Raw genomic sequence first — 20,449 nt, forward strand, 5'->3', positions numbered from 1 at the left:
GGATGTCCTTGGCAATTGTACAAAATGGATCATCAGTAAAATTCTTTCAGTATATACTGTACAGTATCCCTTGTCTTTAATGTAAGATATATAGGCTCGTTATGTCTGTATACTTAGCCAACGCTGAACAGGTACTTACATTTCTACATCAATTGATCATCTCCATCCAAGATTGTGAGTAACCTTAGTCTTGGACAATGTGCTTCGTAGCAGGTGCAGGCTGCACTTACCACTCATTTCGCAAGGGGACATCATTTTACCATGATGACAACCATTTCGAGTACGTTTATGAAGGTTAGACATCCAGGTAAGCACTATTCAAATACAATTCAATCTCTACAACTGGATAAAAAATGGATATTTACTTCCGGACGTTTCGAGTGACATCCATCACTCTTCTTCAGCGTCACTAGAAAGAACAAGCAGAAACAATACTATACAAGTACAGCTAACTAGAAAAACTACTAGTTTTTTATCCAGTTGTAGAGATTGAATTGTATTTGAAAACCATTTCGAGTGTCTATCAAAAAAGACGAAAGCCGCAGCTTGCTGTAACAAAATCTCGCTGGATTTTAGAATCATGTTTTCAAAGTAGCTTGATTTTAAATTCAACCCCCCAAAACATTACAACTATAAACAAAAACAAAACAAAAACATGCATCTAACCAGTTTGTCCCTCAGGCTCTGGCGCTCTAGACTAATGGAGAGAATCAGCTCTAGTACGTATTTACAACACTATGGCAATATTCACACACACACACACACACACTAACACACAAACACAAACACACACACACACACACTAACACACACACACACACACACACACACACACACACACACACACGGGCACCGCACAAACGCAATAGAATATGAGTTGATTAATCTTTCTTCTTCTATTAAAAAGGGAAAAGTTGCCAATCGCGTTCAGACAAATAAGCCGGTACATTGTTACATGAATAGTCAATGCCTCCCCGCAAGTAACGCTCCTTCAAAGGGATTCCGAATGAGATTACATCCCCTGCATCGACGCATTTTTGTTACCTCGATCCAGACGAATTAGACATTAACGTGTATATTCAACGCTTCTCTTATGTACATTATATGATGGGACATACGAACACATCCGTAAACATACAATTCGCCGTCAATTGCATCCTTACGTATACACCGTACTGCAAAAATAAATAAAAAAAGACGAGCTGGCATATGGTCCGTGTCCATTCACTCTAATTTTATCCGTTTTGTTTTCGTTTTAGGCATATTTAAAAAAAAAACTATAGGTGATTTGTTTTCTCCTGGCGACAAAAATAAACTGAGCGCTGAGTAACCTCTGTTCTGATTGGTCCACGCTGAGCGCAGATCTTATTTATCAACATAATCATAAGGTAGACTGGTCGGAAAAAATTAGATGCGGTGCGACTGTTCGTAGGAGCAGTCTTGTTTTTTGTTAAGTTTGAAAAAGTCAACCATTGCCAAACACTGCGGGATGATCTAAAGGTCCCTTCAAGGTGAGTTTCATGATCACCTACTATAACAATAGCTATGTTTTTCTCTACCTATAGGCCTTCAAGGAGGCTTATGTGCTTCTGTTACTTTGTTTTTATTGCCATTGTGTCAAATATGTTTACATAGGCTGGAAGTAGTTTTTTTTTCGAAATCCACCGATGAGAGAAAAGTCTAGGTCTTGTTACACATCACATGTATCAACACTATAATTATAATGTGTAGAAAATTTGTGTGATATCAAATTTGAATGAAAACTACTAGTGTAGATTGAGTGAAAAGGGCCTGGTCACATACTGTCGTGCGGTTATCGTACAAACGGAAACTTAGGGTGTTCTTGGGATGAATGATCGTACATGTGTCCTGCAAAATACGCTGTCCTGTTGTGGAAAACACTGTATGTTGGGTGCCGGTTCTGATCTGCCACAGCCTGATTAGAAATTCTACTGCATGAAAATTGTGCGATTGCGCAACGCCGAATATGACAGCACCGTATATGGGCGGTCGGCTTCCTACATTTCAGCAATTAAATTAACCTAATATTTTCTACTTGATGGTAAAAACGTAGGGAAATTTTCCAGTATAGACAAACAAGTTGTAACCTCATGGATACCGAGTATATCGCAAACCGCGCACTTATTTTTATCCGCTTAAAGGGTTTTATTTATTTATTGTTTATTGTTTATTGATATCTTCAGACACCTGGGTGGCCGATTCTGATTTTCAATAGGGCCCAGGTACACTTACAGGGAAATAAAAACATATTACAGAGAAACTTTAATCTAGAAGATTCAGCGTTTAACGAAATTGGTCTCCGCCATAACAGACCAGGAACGCGCTTCGCCAGCCCAGCGACTAAAGGTTTCACAGATCGCTCAGAAAATTTCAGAGATAAAGGAAGAATTTATACTTTTCGCGTGTTTTGTTGTCCCTTGCATCATTATCCCACCTATGAAATAAAGGGTCACACAGGTCCAATTTTGATAGTGTACGCTCGCCCAACGAACGCCGTCTGGTGGATACGTGCGGTACATGTGCCACCCAATAGAATCCTTCCCGTGTGTTGCCGTCATTACCTTTTACACATATTGTTAGGCCGGATTCACACGTGCGTATACATTCAAGTCCGTATGAGATCCGTATGGAATTCTTAGCCTCTACCAGACCCCACAGGTCGCTGAAAAATAGTAAAAATTTGAGACATATAGACACATAACATGCCAGAGGAGTATGGTTTATTATTGATTTGCGATCAGCTAACTCCGCTGGCATGTTATCTGTCTATATTTGTCCAATTTCTAGAATTTTTCCAGTGATCTGTGGAGCCTTGTAGAGGCTAAGAATTCCATACGGACTTCATACGGACCTGAATATATACGAGTGTGTTAACCCACCCTTTAGTGAATTCTTGTGTAAGCAGTCACACGCATGCAATGACACGACTTGGTTAGTTCTACCACATCATATTAGTTCCTCTATTCCTGAACTGTTCGTCTTGAAAAAATAGTATTGACAAATTCTCGCAATCATGGAAATGCGGATCAAATACGACAAGCTGCTTATATGACCCAGGCGATTGATAATGTTGGGCTTCCTCCAATTCGCGAAAAATCGGTGGTGAATTCATTCATTTCTTGTATTTTGAATCATCGAAAAGATTTTTTCGTGGAAAGATACAGCAGCTAAACCAGCCCAGTGTCCGTGCCAGCTCAGACTAATTAGGCAAACGTTTATTCTCTCCTGCAGTGTAAGCACCTCCTATTGAGCAGTTCCCCGTTTAATATTCAAAAGTTTTACATGGATGGTGTGTTTTGTGTTGATAGTTTCACCCTTCTGCGACCCAGGGATTTGACAGGGCGCAAATTTAGGTCTTAGTGAGCTCGCAGCGTGATCGCCATGGACAGGAAAGGCACGCGCGTGTGTGGTTCGAACGTGCGTACATACTCAAGTCCGTATGGGGTCCGTATGGAAGCATAGCCCTCTACCAGGCTCCACAGGTCGCTGGAAAAAAAATTGAAATTGGACAAATGTAGCCAGGAAACATGCCAACGTGTGAGTTAGCTGGTCGCCAATCATACTCCTTGGACGGCTTACTCCTCTTGCATGTTATCGGTCTATATATTTCTCCAATTTATCCTATTTTTCCAGCGCGGCCTGTGAAGACTGGTGAAGGCTACGAATTCCATACGGGTTTGAATATATACGCACGCGTGAACCCGGCTTTAGTTTCTGCAAATGAACGGTCCCTTGAACAGCCTCGACGTTTGATAACGGATGACACAACTTGGCTGTCTACCTCATAATTTATCTTTCAGAATAGGTTACTATTATCTAGGGGGCTTCTTGAATTTTGTATAGCTGTTCAAGATTTTGTCTTCTTTTGTTGAAAGATTTCAGGAGCTCCAGAAAGAAAATACGGCGTGAATTCTAATGATATCGGCACATGTCAAATGCCCAGCCTCTTATAAAGACTGCGTATGTGGGACACAATGTTCTCGTTGTGACTTTTACGCTGATTCTAGTATTTAACTGGTGTGTTTCAACTAGGGAGTTTCACATGGGCACGAGTTGGCTATTTCTCGAGAAAAACAGTTCTTGCATCATCCCAACGTTAGATGAGGGCACCTCGGGTCATATGGCGTCTATATGATTGAGGCCTATTTTGGTGACGCCTAAGGGGGATATCCTATTGTGTAGTATTAAATTAATTTTGAAATGGTTGTTTCCGACTGGCAGGATTTCATTACTGCACAGCATGGGCGACTAATGCGCGAACTCAAGATCACCGCGAACACCACATTTTCTCCCTAGCGTGAAATTGAATCCCCCTTTTACACTCTTCTGGTCAGTATCAGCCAGAAATATTCAAACCATTTTCCTCTATCTCTTTCAGGTTTCTCTGAAATGGCTGCCACAAAGCTGTCGCATTTTCTCCTCTTGTTGGTTGCGTTTGTCCCAGCTAAGGCTGGTTCATCTTGCCCTGACCTTTGTGAGGTCATGCATACCGGCCATTGTCGGATACGTGGTATGATTAATATTCATCCTGATGTCACCGACATCCCGTGCGCAATGTGCAACACAACCGGGCATGCCGATGAGAATCAGCTCGGGTGTCTGCCGGCCACTCTGAAGAAGCTGCTAGTGGCAGGGCACTCCGACAGCAGCGGTAGGCTGAAGCCGCTGCCTGGCCTGCTCCAGCTCTACGACCTGGTCCTGGGGCCCGGCCACATCCTGACGGCTGAAAGCGGAACGTTTTCGGCCGTGCCAAACCTCCTCGGGTTGTCCATGAGCAACAACGCCATCAAATTCATTGGAACCTGGTTCGGCGGAATCAGGAAGCTGAAAAAGCTCGACCTGTCTTGGAATGAAATCGTAGAAATCCAAGAGAATGCCCTTCGGCCACTGGTGAAGCTCGAGTTTCTCAACCTGCTGCACAACCGGCTTCGCGCTGTGGAAGAGCGGTTCTTCGCAGGCCTGAGCAACCTCATGTTTCTGCACCTGGGCTACAACAACATCTCACACATCGCCGGGAAGTCGATCGACCGGCTCCCAAGGCTACGCGCGCTCACTCTTCACCACAATCGGCTATCGTCCATCTCCGCGGAGTCGCTCGTTGGCATTCACATGATTCAGCATGTCAACATGGAGGCGAATCCTTACCGTTGCACCTGTGCGCTGGATGACCTGATGTCTGTAGGGCCTAGAGCATTGGGTCGCGTCTACAGCAGATTGCAGTGCAGCTACCCACCGAGTCTCTCCGGGAGGAAGATCGCCGACGTGGAGAGGTACGAGATGCCATGTCCGCCACCTACAGCCAAGGTATCACGACAAAATGACGGAGCCACTCTCGTCTGTGAGGTCTTCTGGGAGAAGCAGCCAGAGATCATGTGGCTGGATCCGGGTGGGAGGGCCGTTGCCGTTGGAGAAAGAGAGTCCCCCCACCTATGTGGCGGCACTGTAACCACAAGCTTGGAGCACGACATCCCCACCACCCAGTCTCCTGAAGGAGGAACGACACACTCTACGAGCGACTCCGGCCTACCCTACATCGGCAAGTCCACCTCCACCCTCCGCCTGAGTCAGCAAGCCTACCGGTGCTGGATGGAGAGCAGTTTCCGGTGCATCGTGCAGTCTACACCAGGCAGCGTCACTGTGGATCTACCGCTGACCAAACCACGTGAGACAAGCGAAGAAGGGCAAAGCCTACAGCACACCGTCACCGTGGATCTACCGCTGACCAAGCCACAGGAGACGAGCAAAGGAGGGCAGAGCCAGCACACCACGATGGCAGCCGTCTACACCACGACACCTGTACATGTCCAGCAGAAGGCGAGGATGAGCAAATGCACGGTCAAGAGCACCAAGCCACACGAGACAAACGAAGGAGGGCAGAGCCTACAGCACACCACGATGGCAGCCGTCTACACCACGGCACCTGTCCAGCAGAAGGCGAGGATGAGCAAACCCACGGTCAAGAGCACCAAGAAGGCAGGAACCACTGCAAAAGCTGTTGAAGATTGGGGAAAGGTGTTGATCGTATTCATCTACATCGCCTCCGCATTTCTGGCTACCTTCTTGCTGAAAAAGGCAACAGTCAATTGCCGTTTTGCGATCAAGTGCTACAAGTGCCACAAGAAGCGACAGTATCGGCATAGATATGTCTACTGTGATGCTGCAGGCATACCGCTGCAATACGTCCAGCCACTGGCACCGTACCCTGCCCTCACCACGGGAAACCCTCCTGCACCCTACCCTGCCCTCACCATTGGGAACCGGCCTCCACCTGTTCAGAACATATACGTCTAAAGGGATCCCGGGCGACACACTCTTCCTTTCGCCAGCTCAACAGAATTCGATTCGTTCCTTCTTGTCAAGTTTTACTCTTTCTAAATTCTCTCAATTCCAAAGTAAGCTGCAAGGTGGACCCAATCGAGCACCTATTCTTCCCAGCGTCTGACATGGAAGAAATATCAAGACCTTAAAACATGTGCAAAGTGGAAGATTTAGAAAGTGGAGGTTTCACTGCAGTTCTACTGAAGTACACACACTGTGTTCCTTCACAAGCACCTACGCATACGTCAAATATCTTCCCAATACAAACTTGTTCTGGCCAAATAAGTCCCGGACATTGACATAGTACCAAAAAATGCACCCCTCTCGCAGATACAATTACAAACAAACAAACATGTGACTTCAACCATCACAGGAAAGAAGAGGATCCCCAACAATGCAACATCTGTCGCCTGGACCGAAGACACGACCTTGCACGGAAACGGACTGCGATTATGGACTACGATTTTGTCTGAATTGAATATACTTGCTTTGTTATCGTTTGTATGTGGAACCTCTCAGTGTCATTTGGAAAGCAGTGCTTATGTACTATGAAGTAAGCTGCTCTTGTAAAAGATCACTTCTTTGGTAGGCTTTAAAGATGAGTCAAAATGTGCATAGGAATAATCACGACTGTGATTGTGGCTGTATTTGATAAACACGCCGCGTCGCCGGCAAATCACATTACATGGCTACTACAGGGTTTTCACTTTAAAAACTGCAATGTCTGTAAATGTATGCTTCAACATTGTTAAGTCGTTGGTCAAACACCAGATGATCCTATAACAATGACAACTGTATCTGTCTTAAATAAGTTTTTCAATTTTGACTGTGAGGAATGTAGTAATTGTCAATGATACAGGAATATATCTATTTATCTATTTCATATTTAGATGACTGGATGACCCCTTCAACTTTTAGAAGTTGATTTCCAATGGGCCCAGCATGCCCTTAGTCAGGGCGAGACGTGTTACATTATTTTCTTCAGCATTGGTCTGAATGTATGCACTGGAAAGATACCAGAGAGAAATGCACTGGAAAGGCATATCAGTGCAAACTTCATGTATTTGTGTCATTAAGCCTCTAGCCACTGAAGAAGTTGTACGCAATGAAACCGGTTTGGCAGGCTGAATAAAATTTCTAAACTTGAACTATGTGGCTCATGATGTCTTACTGAGGGACGACTGCGGTGCAATAGTTAGTTAGCTAGCTGAGGAATGAGTCCACTCTGCAACATTTTATTCTGAATGTATGCTGTGTAATGTGCTAGCTGTTTCACCAATGAGAATTGTAAAGAGTACAGACTTTTGCGGTGTAATTTCAATTTGTACAAGTTAATATCTTTTATTTGAGTGTAGAGTCTGAACTTGAAGAAATGTAAGTATTATACAGTTTTGTGTACAGGTGTTGAGTGATCGGGGACAGGTGATTTTCGCTTCAGGCTTACATCTTGGGTTCGATTCCTATTCTATTGGATTTTGGTTGGTCAGTTTGTTTCTCAGCTAGTCTATGTACTCAGGGGACGGGAGTGCAGCTAAAACATCATCAAAAGTACAGAAACGTCTTTGCAACGTTTTCTCTCCACTTCTTAGTTACAGTGCATATTGAACAGATTTCTGCAACCTTCAATGAATTCCGGCCTCAAGGCCGCAATTAAAATGAATCGGCGATCATAGTGGTATTTGGCAAGATGAAATCCGGTTCATCAACATCTCCATTAAAATGTGCTAGAACAGTCGAAAACAAGCTATTATCCCAGCTGCCCACCCAGGAACTCCTAACAGCTCCTCTTCCTCTCTTACCTTCCATGAAGTTTCCTTTCTGACTATCTACACCAAACACCCCCCTGACTCTGGAACTGTCCGTATCGGGTGAAACATGCACGCCGATGTTTTCTAGAACCTTGACGACGATTCTTTCTTTGTGTTCCAAAAGATGTTTGAAGGTGAGGGACGCATGGAAGAAGTTTCCAGTGTCTTCTTGTATCAGATCAAAAGCTTTTTGCATCTGCAGAATCCAAAGTGAGACGTTAATAAAAGGAATGCCGTGCTGAACAGGACATGAGACCATGCGTGGGTGCTCCGCAGCAAACCTGAAGTACGGGTGGTGATCTTTTATCGTGGGAACACGAAATAATACATCATACCTCGTCACCGTCTGGAAAAAGTAGCGCCAATAGCTACCGCCGAAATCAACGTGAAGCGTGGAGTCATAAAAGTTAGGAAGGTCCCTGTACATGAAGATTGTCTTCGACTCCGGAACAGCTTTCTGTATGAGGTCAGCGATGAAAATTGACTCGCTGCGGAGCTTGTAGCAGATGAGGGCCTTTGCCGAGTGGTTTTGGTGCAGGTAGAAGTTGAGCAGGATGACGCTACATCTCAGCACCGTGATAACTTCCTCCTCTTCATGAGGAGTTAATGGAACATCCCTGGCGCAAGCACGCTGTGTGGGGACAAAAAGATAAGATCAGACTTTTGTTATTACACAGTAATTTTTATTGTAAAGTGCCGCTACCAGCCCAAAGCTGCCTAGGCAGACCCATGTAATGACTTGTATCATCGTCAATAAAGTCAAAGTTAAGGAAATCATTCCTTACCTCAAAGGTGACCGTGAAGATGTCAGGCTCTGACACGGCGAGCACCTGATCGATCACGCCCATAGCTTTGCACATCAGGGTGGAGCCGCAACGACCTACATAGTACACGGCAATCAATTAATTAATCAAGCATGTAATGAGATTTAGATAATTGTTACAACCATCACATTACCGTGGAGCCACGACGACCTACACAACACACAGCAATTAATCAATTAATTAATCATGTAATGTGATATACAAGTAGGTACTTGTTACAGCCATTATATCAGGGTGAAGCCACAACGGTCTATACAGCGCACATCAATAAAGTATATAGCCAGAGATAGAAAATCATTACAACCATCGGTAAAGCATTGCAATTTCATTTCTTTGTGAACCATATGTTAATATGTTAGAATGGCTGCGTCGAATCTAAGAGAAATGCAGGAACCAAAAGTCCGACGGAAAAACAGACTCTCTTGTGGCATAAATGGATAACGTTGAATAGTCACCTACTCTAGCAGATCTGGTGGTAATTGGCACCTGTACTTGCCAGTGTTATGCAGGAAAACGTTTTTAACCCCGGACAATGTTTCCGTCATCGCGTCTGCTACTGCCGGCAGCACATCAAACGGGACGAGCAACAACTCCTCTGCGTGTTCGCGCTGTGCCTGTGTTTTAAGAATCATTATGTACAAATAAGTATGTACTTCATTTCACCTTTGTACGACATTGTGAACATGGTTTATATAGCTACACATTGAAAAGATAAGAAGCTTTTTCGTCGTTACGCAGTTTTAAGATGAGATTTCTTGAAGACGATCGCGATATGATCGAGAAGTTCCGGAAACTATCACATGGTACTCTCCAAGCAGAGGTTAGGCTCCGGCTGTTTTTTAACGTTTTTAGTCGTTTTTATCGGGCTTTCTATTTTCTTTATATCTTGCTGTGTCAAACCTGGCGTACTTCAAGAAAAATGACAAAATAAAAAGCCCGATGAAAACGACTAAAAAAACGTTAAAAAAACAGCCGGAGCCTAACCTCTGCTTGGAGAGTAATCACATGGATGGTTCACTTTTGTAATGAAACGGAAATCTGGTAATCTCCAAGCAGATTCCTCCGGTGGCATAAAACAGTAACATAAGCTGGGGAAGGAGTTTAGCCGGCAGAGGAGTAAAATTGGCCACCGCGATTAGAAATCTGGTAGGTACAGTACTTTACTGATTAAAGTGAAAGAATTAAAATGAACAGGCAAATACCTGATACAGAAATGGTGCCTTCAAAATGTCGATCCCTTCCGTCACTTTAACCATCCCGAGTAATCGCTGGTCGAAGTCCACACTGTATACCGTGAATTGTGCGCCATTTTGCCGAATGAAGGTCAGGGGGTCAGGAACAGATTCACCTGCATTCGTATCGAAGGTATGATAGGTGCGCCCGGTTACTGGCGCCAAGTCGCTCAAGCGAGCTTGCCATATCGTGGGAGGACCTCCCTTTAGAAAAGTTTCTCTGCATCGAACCTTCAGCAAACGTGCCATTTTTTTCTGCAGTGGGAGAATCTTGTGAGCCTCGGGTGATCTGTGGGACCCGTGTGCAATTACTGACCTTTAACCCCGGGTTGTGTCCCACATTGTTTATGTTTTGGTTACTTATGATGGCGTATTCCGTCCAGTAGCCGACGGATGAATAGGCAAGTTAAACTGGCTTAATTCCTCTAGTTCGTTCTCATCCCGTGCATTCGTCTACGTTCAGATATCGCCGGATCCGGGGATTGTACAAGCCGACCATGGATTTACATGTGAACTACGGAGATAAATCACAAAGTATGTAAACTCTTTTAACAGCTTGTTACTTTATTTAAAAAACAAAACAACAACTGCAAAGTATATTATGCCATCCAATCTAGGATGGTGCCTTGGCAAGAGACCATTCATCATCTTAAAAACATGAGATAATTATTGAATGGAAACGAATGTCGGACAGGACAAGAGTGTATGATCAAATGACGCGTCACTGATCCTCCTGGTGGATTGAGGTTGCTCAAAAGTCCATATCATGTCGCTTACTTTCCCACAGTGGGTAAGCAAGATTTCAACACGTGGCTTCACATTTGCCATGCAGGTCGGTTGTTGACCATTGGAATTATACAGTTGCATTAACTTCATAATTGCGTCACTATAAAAACATGTACACATTAACCATCCAACATGTCGGACATACGTCATAATCACGTGAGTACAAACGCCGTCTTGAGTCTTAACCAACCAAATGTCTGCTTTCTATGAGTAGCGCGTTTCAATTACATAAATTGCGTCGAGAATGCTCAACACCATAAGCACATTGCAATAAGACATATTAACATTTCATACAGTCTCGATCGTGAGGTTTTGTTGTAAATATTGGCACGTTTATTTAGCACGTTTACTTAGCTTATTTACTTATCACATTAGTATATTTTGTAGGCTTACAACTACAGCTGCTTTTCTGGATGAGAGTTGAAGCAAATTCTTCAAAGTTGCTATTAAAACTTGAAGCGTTTTCAAGAGAAAAAGGTTTGCTAACACCACGCACGCCTGTCACCCCAGCGCGGTACTGCAGCGGTAGGTGGCGCTGGGAACTCTAACCCACGTGGATACAGTCCACAGGGAAGCGGGGAGACATCATGAGGAAAGAGCCGGGCTCCGGGCAGGCTGCAGGGGAGACACGAATCAACATCAAGCTCACTTTTCTAGAAAATTTGGAACAGTTTGACAAGGCCTTCTAAAGGTTATAGTGAAACAATCATCAGTTTTATTTACTTAAATCAATCAACTTTCGAGAACATTAAATACAATTAACAACACAATTATTCAAATCCTCCATAATGTCATAACATATTTTCCGTGGTGGAAGTTTGAAACATTTATTACTACAATTAATGTAGTTGTGAACTTGTGAACTTTTATGGTTTAGGGGAACTTTCTTGTCGATGTTATGCAAATGAAGTGAACCCACTCTGTACAATGAATTGCAGGTAGCAATAGACTAAGGTGCTGTTACACACTCTTGAGTAGTACACAGCACAGCAAATTTAAAGTGTTATAAAAATCTTTTGTTGTGTTGTTTGAAACTTTGATGTTTAGTCAATAGGCCGCCGGATTCTCCTGGATCCCAGTCTACTGTGACAATATATGCCACAGCGGAATTCGGGTTTATACCCGCGAGATACTTACTTACTGAATGAAGCATTGAACATTTGAACAACGTTAACAGAATTATCCATGTTATTGTGCTAGTACGTACCCTTGTGGCATCTCCGTCCGTAGAAGCCAGTGTTAGAGCACAGACAGGCGTACTGCTTCCCCTTCTGGGAGCAGCGCCCGCCGTTCTTACAGGGGTTCGGGTTGCAAACGTCACCTAGGAGTGAAATAAATCATAGCAAAGGAATTGATAAATGGATAAACGAACGACCGAACGAAATGAACGAATTCTGTCATTATGATTTCTCCGCCATTTAAATGCTTGCATCGTTTAAATATTAGAAGAAGGTACCGCCAAAATATCATAAAGCAGCTAGTAAACTATAACTATAGCACATATTTCTGCCCTGTATTCATGATGCATAACTTTGTACACCTTGATACCTCCAAGTCCGACACTGTAAGGCGCCATTCTACAACTGCACTCTGTCAACTGTCTTAACTTGAGGACATGACAATGATTCTTGGGCTTAAATAATCCTAAGGCATTCATTCCACCTGCAGCTTTCACCTGAGATTATATAGGTCATGTACACACAAATCGCCATGAAGGATGCTAAAAAAAAGTGTGGTGCTCAACCGCTCACATGTCAGCTGCCGCACACAACTGTGATGACGTAGCATAGACTTATTGAGTAAAACAGAAGAAAAAGAAAAAAGAAAAAAACTTGTACGTACTGAACAGGTCCTTCATGCATTCCCTCTCGCTCTTGAACTTGTAGGGGTTGTCGCAGGCCGTGACCTTGCCACACTCGCAGTACTTGCGCCCCTCGGCTACCCGGCACCCCTTCCACACCTTCTCCTCCGTGTCGCCCTTACAGGGGTTCTTCGTGTCGTTCTCACGGGGTGCCGCCAGGCTCACACCTGCAATATGGGTTGGTCGGAAAAGGAAGGGTTTACATCACAATGACCAGCATTTTGGTATAAGTTAAGTTAAACCCTTCCCGCGCCTGATGGCGCATAGGGCGGCGCCCATCTCTGTTTCCTTAGCCCTGGGCCACGCAACGCAATCACTACAACAGGGGGCTAGTCCACTGGTAGTGGTGTGTGTTCAACTTCCATACTCTTTCCCGAGTGCTGAGTGCTAAGAGTGAGAGTGCAGCATGTACCATTTTCAAGGTCTTTGGTATGACTCGGCCGGGGATCGAACTCACGACCTACCCAATGCAAGGCGAACACTCTACCCACTAGGCCATTGCATTTTGGTAAACTGATCCATAGTTGTAATTTAAAAGATGATTGTCACAATCTTTTCGTCAATCTTCGATCCGAATGCTAATACACTTTCTGTGACAGATCATACCGGAAAAACTGTATGTACTATGTACTGTACCTCATCGGTGTAAACCGGATGTGCGAGGATGATGAAAATATGCTTTTTGTGATCTTTGTCATCTTTAGTATAAGTCGGATGTTGTGTACATATACACATACGTACTATATACAATATTGAGCAACGATTTTTCCAATATGCTGTGTAGAAAAACGTCATATTCTAGAGTATATATATCATGTGTATATTCTAACTAGCCCGTACAATGACATATGCTTAGGCATAAATAGCTGTAAAATGTACGCAACTAAGCGTTTTGGAAACTGTGACTTTCTCATAAAACTTCTTATCCATGAACCAAATCACAGAACTTGTATAACATCATGCAAAATATGACAACCATCCTCAGTCGACGCCATTTCCTTTCCATATAGACACAACTTTCTACTAAATGATTAAATCATTTCTTTTAGTAATTGTTTTGATAGATTATCCTCGATGCCTGAAGTTTACTGTCTTCCCCGCCTCAACAACAAAACTTGTCCGCTGCGCGGTTCACTACTCATAACAAATGCTTTTGTTGAATAAAACCATGGGTACACGCCTAATTCTGTGGGAACTCGACTAAGTTGAAAACAAGCCATTGGCAACAACTCCAGAGGGCAGGGGGCAACAACGTTCACGTCACACCGGGCATTCCTGAAATGGTCTCCCGGTTGATTGCATCGCCAGTATACGTGATGAACATACGTCTATTTTTACGTGTAATCCACATATATAAATGGTAAAGATATACAGTCAAGAAACGATAGTAAGAAAAAATATAAGTAAGAAATGATAAAAATGATGAAAAAGAAGGATGAACAGGTTTTGTTATGAGGTCACACCAGTTTCATTTCATCGCTGTCGGATTCGCCACTACATTTCATTTGTTTCTGATTTGTAATAAAAAAAAATAGGTTCTTGTGTTCCCCACTTGATGTCACACAGTGTTCTTCTGCACTCATTAATAAAACGTAACGAATTGTCTCTGATGAGCAAGCGACTACTTTTACGCGCATTACGACTCATTATTTAGAAGTCGTTAACTTGCCTGGACGAGTCTATCACATGATGCATATTCAAGTTCATTTTAATGTCATTAATACCTTGCTAATAATACGATGCATATGCACTTATCAGTTTCTTACAGACAATCCAATAACTAAGGCATTGCTGTCGCCTGAAGCAGTTGATAAGATGTAGGCTCGACACCCCCTGTAGAATGTCATGTACATCATGTACTGCAGATGAATCACTTTGAGTGTGCAATTCAAGTTGAAAATCACAGCTGAAAATTCGACCACAAGGAAAACAAAATCGTCTGGTATCCCAACCACCGCCCACCCACACAGGAACTACTCCGGAACTCGCGCCTTCCGGCTGCGTTTTTAGGGGCTCCTTTAAGGTGACGTTCTCACGAACGTAAGCTAGTCCGTCAGGTAAACGGATTATTTCCATCTCCAAGCTGATGTCGGGTTCGGTCTGTTTCGTGGCATTTTGTTTTCATCAGTTAACATGCCCTTAGAGGTGAAAATGGATACTAGAAAAACGCACAAAAGCGAAAAGCAATACACGTAAAACACGCTATACCCTACATCTGCTTGAAGATATGATTATCCCGGTCAATGGCAATGTCTAAATTACGAATACATAGATATGCCTTCTAAGGATCGATTGAAAATCTCCTATGAGGAATAGTCTTGAAAGGTCATTGTCACCCTACACATGATACGTTTGACATTTTACAAAGGAGATAGCGTGGGCGACTGCGTCACGCCCTGAATGCCAAACATCATAAACAGCTTCTGAGACATAAACACACAGACTGTGCACAGAGCCTCCATTGCACGCAGCGCCCATGTTACCTTCATGCACAGATTTATACGTATAAAGATGAACTTACAGACGGTTCCCAATAAGAGAAGCACGGCGAACGTCCATGTTGATGCCATGGTGTTCATCTATTGTCTGCTCTCTTCAACCCCAGACACAATATGCACGTACGGAAGCTTGAGGAACTGCACAATCTAGATAAGAACAGAGCGGGGGAACGGGTCAAGGCACTGTTGTTTTGTCAGGGGGTACTCACGCAAAGACAGGCATTCTTTACATTCAATTCGCACCAGAAAATGCGTACTGCTATTGTATTCTTGACATGCTTCAATCGCTACAATTTATCAATTCTGTGAATAAAGCACAAATAGAATCGAAATGTTCAAACCCTGTGCCTAATTACAAATGTTATGATGATGTGGTAGAGTATATTCTTACAGTTACACCATACATGGCCCCTTATGTAATACATCAAGAATAACATGTTTTCTCCACGAATAGACCCTTGGATAGTTTTGCTGTTGAAAATCTGTATTACCGTCGTCACAAGGGTAGATGTGGCGATGTATATATATCACAATGGAAACGTCATGAAATCCTGCAATGACCTTAAACATCTCGATCTAAAAATCATTTACCTGTAAAATGCTAGCAATGTCATCACTAATGTTATACGTAGGATGATATCAGAATTCTTACCTTGAGTAGACTCTCTGCTGAGATGTCAACAGTGAAGAACAAGATGATAATGAAGTCTTAGTACATGTACGTCTGGCCAGGTCAAATTCCTCTTGGGTATGTGATAAACAGGAGGCTGAAAATAGTTCCAGGCGATGCCATTACTGGATAAAACCTAGGGGAGGACAGCATGGTGACGCATTGTGTGCGTTGGGGAAGCAGCTGTTGTGTAGACTAGGCCTGCTGTGTTTTCCTCGTTTACCTCTTTTCAGCTACTGTGTATACTTGCGAACGTGCAAGGATTTACTTAAGATGCAAATGCAGAGCTCAAAACAAGCGACTGCAATTTGCCAAATGAAATTAAAAGAAAGATTGCTGGTAGACTAAAAAAAAATTCTAATTTTGTAGGCTGAAAAAAAATCATCATGGTATTAGTTTATTGCGGCGTGGGCTCAATTAAGTTACTATTGTTGTGACGGGACAGGAATGGTCACTGTAGATCTCTGTTCGTTTATCTCTAATAATTCCGATGTGCTACATATATAGCTAGAGTCACCATTAAAACGGCGAATAGTGAATTTCAAAAAGGTCTATCATAATAGATTATCGTAATAGATTTCTTTAAATTAGCCGTTTTTGCCTGATATATTCCCGAGGTACGTACACTTAAGATATCCTTGCGGTTTAACTTCTTACAAGGCCTTAATAGCTCTTTCTAATCAACTATAAATACGGAAAATATTTTCGTGACACAGCAACAACACGACACAAACACCAATATGAAGCACCACTGCTTTTACTGGATTGGCAAAAAAGACTGCACCATCGGCTGAACAAACACCATTAAAACCTGGTGTTACGATCTCACTTATTGGCTAGGCTGAAACACTCTTCTTTCCCATCAACCAATCAGTAATGAACATCTAACATCTCCGCAGACAACCACATAATTTTCTGCACTACCAAGGCCTGAGTGAAAACATACAGTTAATACATTTGTATCATATAGCAGCTGAGTTCAATAACATACAATGTAGCTGGTATGAAAATTCCTTTTCTGAAAAGTGGTACCCAGGCCTTCATATTCCAAAACAAGCTTTCTAGTTAATCACTAAAATACAAAGCAGAAATGTTACAGGACATGTACAACTTGACACAAAAGTTGCTTTAGCATGACATTGTTAACATGGTTAATCATAAATATGGATGGAATTGTTCATGTTATCTTAGATGACAAACTTTGTTGAGAAACTTTCCAGATTGGTACAAGTTGAAGACGTTTACAGTATGGGACTGTTTCCTTGCCGTAATCTTAACTTTACTTGATCGTGATAAAGAACTGTGGAGGATGTGATCTCATTTGCTCATTGATGCCAGGAAACAAAACAAAAAACAAAAAAAACAATGTCAAACTCAAGTCTGTCAACCCAGCAGATTTTGTACAAAATGGAAAAATAGTGGAAGACAGAGTTGTCTGAAAGTTGTGTATAGTGAGGGCCTGGTCACTTTCATTGCCAGAAAATTACCAACATTTTTTATACAGTTCTGGATACAGGTTAGTTAGACATACATACTTCAACATTCTTGTGGAGGGGAAGGTTGTTATGGGTCCTTGCCAATAGATGTTTCTGTCATGACCTCCATAAAGTTAAACATCCAACTTCAAAAGACTGGAACAATTAATGTGGCCTGAATAACGTGGCTGCACCTTTTCCAGCTACAGGAACTACTACCAAACCGCCAAATGCAATCTTCCTTTGCACAACCCAAAAGAATATCTATTAAGAGTCAGGATACTTGCAAAGTAATATTCCATATGATTAAACATTAGCATAAATTATAACTCTGCAATACCATATACATATAAATATATACCAGTATACTCTGAGTCAGTCAACAGACCAGAGTAACAAACTTTTAACATGGAGCAAGGTCTGATCATATTTCACCATCCAGTCAGTTATAGGTTTAGCATTGAGAAATTTTTGTTGTGGTCATTCAAAATGTGCACAGGTTTGCACAAATGCATTGGCAGAGCTTTAAACTACAGGCCAGAGATATCATTCTACCGAGTATGTGTTAGATAAGTCCAGATGTGTGACAAACAATCATGTTTCTGTCAAGCTACCTTAAAACATACTTGTATCATTACAATTCATAACCCTAGGGTTTGACTGCAACCCTAAAGAACTGCAAAAATAGAATGTTTAACAGCGCAGGTGAATTGCTGTCATAAGAACTAAAACATGGGTCATAGTTAATACATTCCATGGCAGCTAAATCTTCTGCAGCTGAATCTGCCATTGTTTTCACTTCTGACATATTTTCAATCCAGACCTGTGTTCTGAATGCTAAATACAGGACCTATTTATTAAACATAAAAACATTTATCACAACCGACCTCTTCACACTGAGGACCCTTCATTCACTTTGCTATACATGTAAGCTTTAAAATCTCATCAGGTGACTATACTACAATTGTAATGAGTACAAAAAACAATCATTACAAGCAATGCCCAATTCATAATTGATGCAAAATAAAAAAAAACAACTCCCATCAGAAACAAACAGTAGAAGTTCAGCATGGTACAGTTTAGAAAGCCCAACAAATTAAAGATGGTGTGAGGTCATAAAGCAGTTTCATTTTGACATGCTACATGTACAATGTATGTGGCAATGGTACAATTCTCTGTGCACAAACTTTTGCAGCCAGAGTACAAGAACAAGCATAGCTGCAATATTATGAACCTAGTCTTCTTTTTGACACAAGGACTAGTGACTACAAGGCCTAGCTGTTTTTCTCATCCATTTTCTTTCCATGTTTTTTCTTACCCGAAGACACTGAACGTTGTTTCGTTGCAAATATTTACTCATTCCTAACAACGATTTAATAGAAACAGTTCATTCAAGGAACCTCGATTTGTACACTAACGTGGCAAGGAAGATTTACGTATATACTGCCAGAGTTTGGAGCAACATTTGGCAAGAAGCCGTTAGCTAGATTTTTGTCCTTGCAGCTAGAGTTGTAAGTCGTTGGTATTACTCAGCGTTAGCTATCTGCCACACGATGAGATGGCTACGTTCTCCCTTTGATATTGAAGGCTTGGCCATGGGAGACATGTCGCCAAACGCTCCTGTTCCTGGTCCACTGGGGGCAGGCTCATCATCATCTTCATCACCTAGGGAGGGCAGACATGGTTTAAAGGTCATTGTTTTCTTAGATCATACTTAATTTGGGGTGCTAAGATTTGACGATACTTTTTTTCTAATTAAAAAAATATAGAAAAAATATTTCACAGATCAACCTTACAATGCTAATATTCTGCCACATATAAATGAAGGAAGCCCTTGTCTTTCTGTAGTACTTGTTACAGTTTTAGTATCCAACAATGCATTAAAAGTTAAAAAAACACATTATCAAACTTTGAACATGCTAACAAGCCTGGCATATTATAGTTCCTGTGGTAGCATTTGGATCAAACACACTCAGGATGCCTATTTCTTCTCTATTCTAATCTTTCATCTCCCTGCACGGTTTATTTACTGCAAAAATCTGAGGACTGAGAAGTTGAATTGGTGTGACTTATGGCAATACAACATTCATTTACAAGCTACACATCTCACTAGATCAAACATCGTTAAAAGTAATAAGAGAATGTGTATGAGAATGAGAATGAGACTCTTGTTGATACAGACCTACTCTGAAGTCGATGTAGCCCTCTCCACCACTGATGACCAGCACGTTCTTACTGCTCCCCTGTGCTGTTTTACTGGGCTCAGGCTGGGGACTGGGCATGGTGGCAGCACTCAGGCCTGCAGCTATGCCTACAACAAACATAACATACATCACACTTCTGTCCTGCTAAAAGACTTGACAAATATGTAATTGGTATGTTACTGGATGCACCCATTGGTAAATTGTAGTGGACACAATCTTTTACATTGTGTTTACAACTAGTAAAAAACGATAAGATAAAGGTAAAGTGGATGAACCTGAGATTGAGGACAAAGCATCACATTTTTCAGTAGCTAGTAGTGCAATGTGGCTTCTCTACAGCTCACTGCTTTAGCTAAGCACACGGGGTCACCCCTACTCTTCTCTATAGTTTATGACTAGTACTTGACAAATATGCAGGTGATAACATTTTCTATTTCATCAATGTATAAAGTATGCAAAGATTGATTTCAGCTCAATAATGCTTATTTCCATGGAAATTTCTTCACACAACTCAACAAAATAAAGTTTTAAAGCCAGAAAAACTGCTTGTCAAGCAGACACAGTGGAGGATTGGTACTGTACTAACTGTAGATTGGGGTCTCTACTTGTTTAAAATGGGACAGAGGAGGAATACTGAAGATTTCCGAGCTATCTCTGGACAGTGCACATCAGCCAGATATTCCATGGATGACTAAACAAAGCTTGAAACATGAAATGTGAACCAATCAAGGGCATGTAAAGAAATGTCCGCA

At 42.1% G+C, this 20,449-nt stretch overlaps 4 protein-coding genes across 13 annotated transcripts in view; 1 reads left to right on the top strand and 3 right to left on the bottom strand.

Annotated features, from left to right (window-relative positions):
* Positions 1 to 1,327: 1,327 nt before the first annotated feature.
* Positions 1,328 to 7,521, top strand: LOC118419721 (leucine-rich repeat-containing protein 4-like). The gene is made up of 2 exons (XM_035826251.1): positions 1,328 to 1,511; positions 4,400 to 7,521. The coding sequence occupies exon 2, from the start codon at positions 4,411 to 4,413 to the stop codon at positions 6,310 to 6,312; it is 1,902 nt and encodes a 633-aa protein (XP_035682144.1). The 5' UTR covers positions 1,328 to 1,511; positions 4,400 to 4,410; the 3' UTR covers positions 6,313 to 7,521.
* Positions 7,522 to 7,665: 144 nt separating this feature from the next.
* On the bottom strand, positions 7,666 to 10,651 carry LOC118419722. Its single transcript, XM_035826252.1, has 4 exons — positions 10,174 to 10,651; positions 9,468 to 9,585; positions 8,933 to 9,027; positions 7,666 to 8,778 (listed from the first exon to the last, which is right to left on the bottom strand). The coding sequence occupies exons 1-4, from the start codon at positions 10,450 to 10,452 to the stop codon at positions 7,990 to 7,992; spliced, it is 1,281 nt and encodes a 426-aa protein (XP_035682145.1). The 5' UTR covers positions 10,453 to 10,651; the 3' UTR covers positions 7,666 to 7,989.
* Positions 10,652 to 10,749: 98 nt separating this feature from the next.
* Positions 10,750 to 16,172, bottom strand: LOC118419723 (adhesive plaque matrix protein 2-like). The gene is made up of 5 exons (XM_035826254.1): positions 16,001 to 16,172; positions 15,372 to 15,495; positions 12,832 to 13,017; positions 12,197 to 12,310; positions 10,750 to 11,604 (listed from the first exon to the last, which is right to left on the bottom strand). Exons 2-5 carry the CDS (start codon positions 15,427 to 15,429, stop codon positions 11,534 to 11,536), a joined length of 429 nt encoding a protein of 142 aa, XP_035682147.1. The 5' UTR covers positions 15,430 to 15,495; positions 16,001 to 16,172; the 3' UTR covers positions 10,750 to 11,533.
* A 585-nt stretch (positions 16,173 to 16,757) lies between these two features.
* LOC118418970 (C-Jun-amino-terminal kinase-interacting protein 4-like) overlaps positions 16,758 to 20,449 on the bottom strand; it is a 28,600-nt gene continuing 24,908 nt past the window's right edge. For 9 of the 10 annotated variants that reach the window (XM_035825130.1, XM_035825128.1, XM_035825129.1 and 6 more), the window contains 2 exons: positions 19,676 to 19,804; positions 16,758 to 19,158 (listed from right to left, as the gene is read on the bottom strand). In XM_035825130.1, the coding sequence (XP_035681023.1) occupies positions 19,019 to 19,158; positions 19,676 to 19,804 (269 nt within the window). In that variant the 3' untranslated portion in view covers positions 16,758 to 19,018. The remainder of the gene's footprint in view (positions 19,159 to 19,675; positions 19,805 to 20,449) is intronic. The other variant, XM_035825133.1, reaches the window with a different exon arrangement.

Source organism: Branchiostoma floridae, chromosome 7 (assembly GCF_000003815.2).
Source record: "Branchiostoma floridae strain S238N-H82 chromosome 7, Bfl_VNyyK, whole genome shotgun sequence".
NCBI lineage: Eukaryota > Metazoa > Chordata > Leptocardii > Amphioxiformes > Branchiostomatidae > Branchiostoma > Branchiostoma floridae.